The sequence below is a fragment of the Theobroma cacao genome, chromosome 1 (genome assembly GCF_053813885.1).
Source record: "Theobroma cacao isolate CCN51 chromosome 1, ASM5381388v1, whole genome shotgun sequence".
Taxonomy (NCBI): domain Eukaryota; kingdom Viridiplantae; phylum Streptophyta; class Magnoliopsida; order Malvales; family Malvaceae; genus Theobroma; species Theobroma cacao.
The window spans coordinates 13,021,795-13,030,929 of record NC_142639.1 but is presented as its reverse complement, the minus strand read 5'-3'; the positions used below and the strand labels follow the sequence as shown (position 1 = coordinate 13,030,929).

Below are 9,135 nucleotides of genomic sequence, written 5' to 3'. Positions count from 1 at the left end.
GAGAAATAAACTGAGAGAAAAAGAAGAAAAAAGAAAAAAAAAAGAAAAGATGAGTGATGGCCAAGAAAAAAGAAATAAAAAGAAAAAGGGAAAGTGGGAAGCTTTTTTTTCTACCAAAAACTTTTTATGTCTAACATGTTGTTAACAGCATGTCAACATTATTTTACACATCAATACCGCGCCAACGACTTAAGCAGTTTATCTAGAAGAATTAGATAAGAGGATTCAGTTGCACAAAATGTTAGAGTACATAGATTAAATTGATTAGTTTTAAATAAAAAAATTAAATTGGCGAAAACAATATAGTAAAAGGACCAGTGTGGTACTTTGACTATTTTTTTTCCTTCAAAAGTTATTATAGAAGGGAAACAAAGTATAAAAAATATAATATAATTGATTAAAAATGAATAAATAATTAAAATGTAACATAAGGTGCAAAAATAAATAAGGTAATTATAAGAATAAAATCATGCATTTTATTATATAAAACAATTATACTATGTTTTTATATAATTCTTCAAAACAAATATTGTTTACTTTTCTTATCAAGCACGTTATCTTGCTTGTGTTTTATTTTTTAACAGCAAAAAGTGAAAAATAATACCTGCCAAACTATTCCTATTGATTTTTCTTTTTCAAAAAATATAAATCGATAATTATTAATATATTTATGTGTCGTTAGTTAGTAGAGTTTTAAATTTTACAACGAATTAAAATATTGAGACATATTTTTATCAAATTAATTAATTTTTTTAAGAAATATATCTTAACAGGTAGGTGACAACTCTACCATTGTCTATAAAATTTAAATTCTTTCACCGTCTATCTGTGAAGATATTTGGAATTATAAAATATAAATTAATAATTGATGCACGGCCACGAAAGGACCCAATTACCTTCCTTTACGACAGGCGCTGAAACGATTAGAAAGCCCTGAAATCATATTCAATTATCTGAAATCCCTAGTTTCTGAGACGCCATGCTTCTGTCTCCAGGCCACTCTCCCCGCCACGTTTCATCACCGTCACCATCTCCATATTCCGACAACTCTCTCCAAACTCCCGATGCTGCTTCTTCGACAACCCCAAAAAACCCTAGCAGAAAACGCGCGCGAGTCCTCGACGAGGACACCTACGTCGCCGCCATCGAGAAGATCATCGAACGCGATTTTTTTCCTGATATTTCCAAGCTCCGGGACCGACTCGATTGGCTCGAAGCCATCAAGACAGGCGATCCGATTCAAATCCGTGATGCCCAGCTGAAGATCATTGAACGCCGTGGCAGAAAGGTAAATAATGTCAATTCCGAGGGTAGAAGTCAAACTCGAACCCCTGGTTCTACATTTATGAGAAATTTTACTCCTTTTGATGAATTAGATGGTAAAACCCCCAAAACCCCAGGTGTTTTGGGTAGGGAATTATCCGGTGAGGGTGATTGTAGGGTAAGCGAGGGTGAGATTGATTCGAACTTGTCCTTAGACGAGTTTTTTAGGAGGTATACCAGTGAGGATAACGATAGTTTTTCCAAGATTTTAGAGAAGGTTAATAGGAAGAAGAAGGAGAAGTATGGGTATTTGACGCAGGGAGAAATGGGGGACGAGGATGTTAAATCAATTGAGGATGCGAAGAGAGATAGGATTACAGATGGATATGGGACGTCTGATCAGCCAACAAGTACATTGGAAGGGTGGAAGTATATAGCCAAGAATTTGTTAATGTATCATCCAGCTGATCGGGGTGAGGCTCCATTGACTGAGGAGGAACGAGCAGTAAGATTGAAGGCCTTGACAAAGGAAATTAATCGTGGGAACACACGTTTTCATGGTAAAGTGATGGATTCTAGGCCGAAAGATGATGGATCCATGGCGGTGCTTTATACTCCTGTGGCAGGTGCAACTCCAATGCCTATGTCAGATAAGGATGGGGATAAGGGAAAAAAGTATGATCTTGACGATTTGAGGAAGACCCCAAATCATTTTTATGTGGAATCTGGGAAGAAAGCGGAGAATGGTTATAGTTTTGTAAAGACACCATCACCTGCACCAGGTGTTGATGAATCCCCTTTTATTACATGGGGTGAAATTGAAGGGACACCTCTAAGGTTGGAGCCTGAGGATACACCAATTGATATCGGTGGCAGTGGTGATGGGCCTCATTTTAAGATTCCTTGTCCACCTGCCAGAGATGTGAAGGCACACTCCATATCCAGGGAAGCTGCTCGGAAATTGAGAGAGAGGTCAAAGATGTTTAAGAAGCCACCATTGCCATCACCTTATAGAGGTGGCAGTGCCAGTCCAAGTGTACGAACACTTTCTCCTGCAGCTCAGAAGTTTGTAAGAAATGCAATTGCAAAATCCTCTTCTTCTGTGGATGAAACCCTTCGTGCCAGTTATCGAGGTGCAAGTCCTGGTGTGTCTACTCCTAAAAGTGTAGGAAGTGTTTCAAGGTTCGGAAGGGAAGGTAGCGTGGAATCCAGGTCACCTTCTGTAAGGGAGGGTTCTAATCCTCCATGGTATTAGTTGTCTTAATTGATCAATGGTACCATAGGTCAATACTGGCTTGTTTATACCATAGTCCTTGAGAAAACCCATTTGTTTTTGAATGGGTAAATGCACCAGTTCAGATGTTTTTCATTATCTCGATAATTTTGGTTTTTTAATGAATATAGCATGGTTTGCATGTTAAAAGTGTTGCAATTTAGTTTTGTAATGCTGATTCTGATGCTGATGTTGGTGTTTTCATGCACTCCTCCCTCTCTCTCTCTCCCCATCAAGTTCTCTGAATTTTTGGGATATGTTGTAGGCTTTGTATAAATACATTCAACGAAGGGTCTAAGGGAGATGAATGTGCCTATGCTTTATGTGCATGTTTTTCATCTGTGAGAACAGAATAGCATATCATGTGATGAAGATGTATATGTATTTATTTGAGTATCCTGAAAAGTGCCATTTGACTTATCCGGGAAAGCGCCATATGACTTGTCCTTTTGTTTAAGGAGGCAAGGGCCAAGGAGGCGTTTTCTGTGCTAGCACAATGCTTTTTGATGTTATTACTAGTGCCCAAGTTTGCTTAATTATGGGGGGCTATTCTCCTAAAAGTGTAAGAAGTGTTTCAGGGTTCAGAAGGAATGAGGCATGGTTCTATGTCACCGTCTGTAAGAGAGATTTCTAATCCTCTCTGAATTTTTTGTTGTAACTGATTAGTTGTATAGTTGTTCTTTTCTATTTTCCTTTTAGTAATTATAAAGTTTCTATACCAAGGTGCTGAGTAACCTGCTATGGTATTAACGTGTTAAATTCCTTTTGCAGAACTATAGGGTTCTCTTGTATGTGCTTGTAATTATATGGCAAAAGTTTTTGGATGTTTACAGAACAGAGCTTGAAAACCCTGTGGCATGTCTCCAAAAGACCACAGTACTGCTTTCAGATTGTTCTTTAGGGCCCTAGTTTGTCCAGATCCGGAAACTGGTTTGAAAAAGTTCACTTCTATTAGTTATTATAAGCTCCATAGGTATTTTGGGATTAGCGTTGAGGCTCTTACAGTAGCGTCATCCCTCCCCCTTCACCCTGTGAGTGAGCATGTGCATGGTCACATGAACCTGGTGAATCCCTTCTGCTCTATTTAGTAAGTCATTTGTTTTTACTTGAACGTCAGTCCATGCCCGAGCTTCTACTTAATTAAGTTTATAACTAATGGATATGGAAGCTTTATATGGTGGAATACGCATTTGAAGTATGTTCAACGAACTGGAAGTATAACAAGATATAGTATGAGCAGGGAAAATTCCTTTGCCCGTGTGGTCCATTATGCAAACCATGAGGATTTGCTTTATTTCTATTTTTTCACCGAAATGGATAAAATTCCTTAAGCCATACGGATTGGCTGTGATGCCAGTGGATTGCGCTTATATTGAGAATTTCCGCCTTGATTGTGTTGGGCTTTGGATTTGTTCTCTTGTTATGATCTGCTACTCGGATATCATCAGCTGGTATCCAGTAAAAATGCTGTCATTGATTTGCAGTTAATCTTGCTTTCACCTTAATTTTTCTTCTGTTTGGTTTTTTTTTTTTTTTTTTGGTTTTTGAGCCCCATCTTCCATCTTCTGAATCAGAAGCGTCATTCGTTTCAAATGAATTAATTTGCAGCCAAAAATTGTAAGCAATGAGTAGCAAAATCTCGGAACATTTACTTGGACAAGTTGGTATAGGTATAATTAAGTTGAAAACCATCTAGAACCAGTCTTTCAGTTGTTAATATTCATCCGTCTATCTAGGTGTACAATTGTTACATTTTTAATTGGATCATCTCTATGTATTTCGGGCTTCAAACACTCAGAGGTGAAACTTTGACTTGGTCTATCTCACGTGTCTTTGAATACCTTGAATTTGTAAGCTTCTATTAGGAACCAACTTGGTATCAAAAGTAGATGGGATGTTTAAATCGAACATTGGGTAGATAGGGAATTTTAGAAAGTTTATAAATGTGGATTTTACACATTTTATCAAATTAGTCTTTTGGGGAGGGATTAAAATCTCATGACAAAGTACTATTAAAATAGATTTAATTTCAAATTGATTAAATCAAGCACTTTCAAAAAAGAGACAGATAAGATGACCGTCGGTGATGAAGACATCACTGTAGTGGGTGGAAGAGAATGTTACGTCAAATATTTTAAAAAAAATAAACAAATTGCTTTAATCTCACATCAAGTACAAAAAGAATCTTAAAAACTTATAAATATGAACGCTGTACATTTATTAGGTTAGTTTTTTAAAAAGAGAGTAATGACATTGTTACATTTAATCTTAAGCTTTTTTTAATTTAATTTAATCACCCTAAGTCATCACTTCTCATAAACTTTTGGCGTTCTAGGTTCCATGGAGCTTTCTTGAGCTGTCCATTTAATCACTCGCACCTAACACGACAGGGGGAGTCCCTAGTTTTCCCGTGAAATGTTTGCCTGTAATTGTACTACGAATTATAATGGCACATCAAAACTGATGCAACTTCTTCTCTTCTTTACTGTTGTTCTTTTCTTTCCCATGCAAATCTACTGTATGCTTAATCAGGAGGCCAAAGGCAAAGGTGATGTACCTTGCGCCAACTCAAAGATTCAGAATCATAACCAGGTTCTGATGATGTAAATAAATTAACAATCCTTTATTACAAGTAGACAGTTCTAGCAGTTGTAGGAAGATTTCAATGCACCGCATTTCCCATGATGTTGAGATTTAGTGTACTCTGTTGGTGATTCAGGCACGGGATTTACATGTAAGACGGTGTTTTCTTCAAAGATGGTTCCATGCATGTTTCGATGACCCATCCTTTTCTTCACGAGTGCGGGTGGATACTAATGCAGCTGCTAGCTTTCGACAGTTGGCACGGACTTGGACGACAACTCTTCTCTTTCTATATATCCAGCTAATATTTGCATGGATGAGTTGAGTTGATCCCGTCACTACCAAGCGAGAAAGCTGAAAGTGATCGGACTTAAAAACCCTTTTAAGTAGATTTATTAGACAATTTCAACCTTAGAAGGATGTCTACAGTACACTAAAAATTCATTTTGAAATTGCAATGAAGCTTTAAAACATCAAAATATGAATAATCAGAATGCCAAGGTATCAAATAGTCTAAAGATTTCTGTACCACGAGTCAAGTCATTGATTGGCTATGTAATATATATTTAAACAAAATGGAACTTAAATCAAAGTTGTTTTTTAATTGAAAAAGATAAAAAGGCCAGTTGAAATACAAAGAGAAAATTGTATTCTGTGCTATCAAAATACAACAAGATGGAGGTGCTATATATATATATTCGGAGAAAAGATTCGGAGCGCAGCTCCCCTGAGGCTTTTACGCGCCCAAAACAGCACGTGTTTCTATTTGCTTTTCTCAGTTTTCATCGTCATTCAACGCCGTCGTTTAAATAAATACAATAAAATAAACTAAAATGTAAAACGCCGCAAGTATAAATAGCTCCCACCCAGTCCCCGCTTCCCTAAAGCCCCACGGCAGAGCAACGACCTTTTCTTTTCTCTCTCATAGTCATACCTTCGGCTTCTCTCAGAGCTCTCAATCCCAAACAAACGTTGCCTAGCCCTAGTCTTTCTTTTGTTTTCCTCTCTTATCGAGGTAATTTCCTCTCGCTGTCTCTCCTTTTCCTTTCTCTTTAAACATGCATTTCAAAATTCTTAGTATGGTATATCTCTATATATATGCATTAATTATTTAAGATGCTTGCATGCATGGCAATGGCATGGATTAGATGTGGAGGAAACCCAAGCTACGAATTCGAGAGGAATCTAACCTTTGAATTTTGAACTTTTTCTTTGCTATATTTCTTTTTATTTTTTTTAATTTCCGCTTAATCTTTCGAATTCCGTTTCCAACTTTGATAGCTTAATTTCTTACTCTTTTATTTATCTTTCTTTCTCTATTTGACTTTGCATTCCTTGTTTTTCTTATCAATTGTAATCAATTATTCCAATCTTATCCTCTTTTCTAAAGTGAAAATTCATTTTGCTTCCAGATTTAGCACTGTTTTTTTTTTAAAAAAAAAAATTTCTTTGTTTGCTTCAATTAACGGCCTTATGAATTTAGGTTTAAATCAGGTTGTTATATTGCAGAAATTTCTTAATTTCGGCTAAATTAAGGATATTGATGTACTACAATTATGCTAATGATGTATATCTCAGTCCCTTCGTTCAAGCTCGAATTATTTCCCATTGATATTTGGATATTTCGTTTTCCCAATTACATTGATTTTGTGGTGAAGGCAATTTATATTGGTTATTATATTAATATTTCATTTATTTCTTCCTATTCACACTGGTTTTTTTTTTATATTGCAATCTCAAATTAATTAAAATTTTGACCACCTATCCTTTTGTATGATCCATGCTTCAATCTTGGACATGTATCCTACCAATTGTAACTGCATTGTACTTCTGATTATTAGATTTGTCGTATCAACATCACAGTTTTTTTTTTCTCGTTTAAATTACCACTGTTGGATTTAGTTTTAATTTAATCAGCGTTTTACTCATATTCTGTTTCTTTGAGATTGAACTATTTCTGGTGGACTCTCTGTTTAGATAATAGTTTTTTGTAAGTATAATATGTATATAGTATCTCATGATTCTAATCTTTGAAGATGCCGGCTGCTAGTCCCAATATGTCTGATCGAGAGGTTGAACCATTTGTCGAGGCTGATCCCACTGGGCGCTTTGGGCGCTACAATGATTTGCTAGGGAGTGGTGCTGTGAAGAAGGTTTACAGGGCATTTGATCAGGAGGAAGGTATAGAGGTGGCCTGGAATCAAGTGAAACTGACTAACTTTAGTGAAGATCCTGTGCTGATCAATAGGCTTCAATCCGAGGTGCAGCTGCTGAGAACATTGAAAAACAAGTATATCATTGTTTGTTACAGTGTTTGGAGGGATCAAGAGCGAAACACGTTAAATTTTATCACTGAGGTCTGCACATCAGGAAACTTGAGAACTTACAGGAAGAAGCATCGCCATGTGTCCATTAAGGCTTTGAAGAAGTGGTCAAAGCAGGTACTTGAGGGATTGGAGTATCTCCATACACATGACCCATGTATTATTCACAGAGATCTCAATTGCAGCAACATCTTCATCAACGGGAACATTGGCGAGGTAAGTAGACTTCTTCCTTATTACTATGGGATTCTGGCTTCCAATTTTTATGGGACATGTTCCCTCCACTGTCATGCTATTTCCTGGTAACTAACTATGACTTCATAGATGATTATTAAGGCAGCTAAGCTTATTTATATTTTCCTGGACTTACAAAGAGTATGCCATGTAGTGAAGCAGTCTATACAAAATATATTTAATGGCTTCAGGCCATAGCCGTTTGGCCTTACAATCTAATTTTTTGATAACTTTTTATCATCAAGCAGCATGCTGACTCGTCCAATTGTCAGTTCAATGTAGCAGCTGCATGTTTTATATTTTAGGCTCTGCTTATGATACAAAATATTTGGGAAAACATATAAATGCAGGAAATGTTGGATCAATTAAATTATTTCATCTGATCATTTGAGAAAGTGGCACTGAAGTAGAGAAGTCACCTGTGGATTTTTGTTCTTCAGTAACCTGTTAACCGTTTCTGAATCTAGTTCTCTGAACTATAAAGGAAAAATTAATTTTCGAAACAATTAATTTTCACATTGGATGTCCCTGAAGAAAATCAAAATTTATTGGACTGGAAGTTTCTGGATAAATCCAGAATGTTCTTAACAACTTCTATGAAACTATAACGGCAGAATTTAAGTGTTTTCTCTGTGCAGGTGAAAATTGGCGACCTGGGATTTGCAGCAATAGTTGGGAGAAGCCATGCTGCACATTCCATAATAGGGACACCAGAATATATGGCACCAGAGCTGTATGAGGAAGATTACACTGAGATGGTTGACATTTACTCTTTTGGAATGTGCTTGCTAGAAATGGTGACAATGGAGATACCTTATAGTGAATGTGATAGTGTTGCCAAAATATACAAGAAGGTCACATCTGGAATGAAACCCCGAGCCTTGAACTTAGTGCCAGATCCAGAAGTGAAGGCCTTCATTGAGAAGTGCATAGCCCAGCCAAGGGCAAGACCTTCAGCTTCTGAACTTCTCAAGGACCCCTTCTTTTCTGACCTTATCGATGATGAGACCGATTCAACTTCCAGTTGATGGCATTTTGAGTGAAATTTCTGCCTAAAACTAGCACGTAATTTTCTTTTCTGAATAGACAGAAATCATAAGCTAGTTTTAAGTGAATCATATGCCTTATGCTACCGGGGTCTTTCTTTACCTCCTTTCCCTAATGAGATTCATAAATCCTAATGTACATATTGGTAGCCTCAAATAATGATGATAGTGCTTTCTCTAATGCCATTTATATTTGTTGCTTAGGGTAAATGAGTACTATTTCAGTTCCTCTGAATAATCCTGGTAACTTCACAGTATTCTCAGGCACCTGACGTCAGAAGTAAGTGCTCAGCTAACTCCACAGCTTTTGTCTGGCCAAAGACAATCAATCCTATGTTTTCCAGGATACCAAATTGGGTGACAAATTTGAGTTGCCAATTTGATTCCCTATTGTGCAGTTATAATTTATATT

The 9,135-nt window shown here is 36.7% G+C and overlaps 2 protein-coding genes across 2 annotated transcripts; both read left to right on the top strand.

Moving 5' to 3' along the window:
* Positions 1-867: 867 nt before the first annotated feature.
* LOC18612428 (DGCR14-like protein) lies at positions 868-2,686 on the top strand. Its single transcript, XM_018114230.2, has one exon. It carries the CDS (start codon positions 980-982, stop codon positions 2,516-2,518), a length of 1,539 nt encoding a protein of 512 aa, XP_017969719.2. The 5' UTR covers positions 868-979; the 3' UTR covers positions 2,519-2,686.
* Positions 2,687-5,980: 3,294 nt separating this feature from the next.
* On the top strand, positions 5,981-8,933 carry LOC18612427 (putative serine/threonine-protein kinase WNK11). Its single transcript, XM_007049216.3, has 3 exons — positions 5,981-6,134; positions 7,156-7,659; positions 8,316-8,933. The coding sequence occupies exons 2-3, from the start codon at positions 7,156-7,158 to the stop codon at positions 8,703-8,705; spliced, it is 894 nt and encodes a 297-aa protein (XP_007049278.2). The 5' UTR covers positions 5,981-6,134; the 3' UTR covers positions 8,706-8,933.
* The last annotated feature ends 202 nt before the right edge of the window (positions 8,934-9,135 follow it).

What these genes read in the sequence shown, in the direction of transcription:
- LOC18612428 (XM_018114230.2), top strand. Translation starts at nt 980, where the DNA reads ATGCTTCTGTCTCCAGGCCACTCTCCCCGCCACGTTTCATCACCGTCA.
- LOC18612427 (XM_007049216.3), top strand. Translation starts at nt 7,156, where the DNA reads ATGCCGGCTGCTAGTCCCAATATGTCTGATCGAGAGGTTGAACCATTT. An exon ending in TCAACGGGAACATTGGCGAG is followed by an intron (nt 7,660 to 8,315) that starts GTAAGTAGACTT and finishes TTCTCTGTGCAG; the next exon opens with GTGAAAATTGGCGACCTGGG.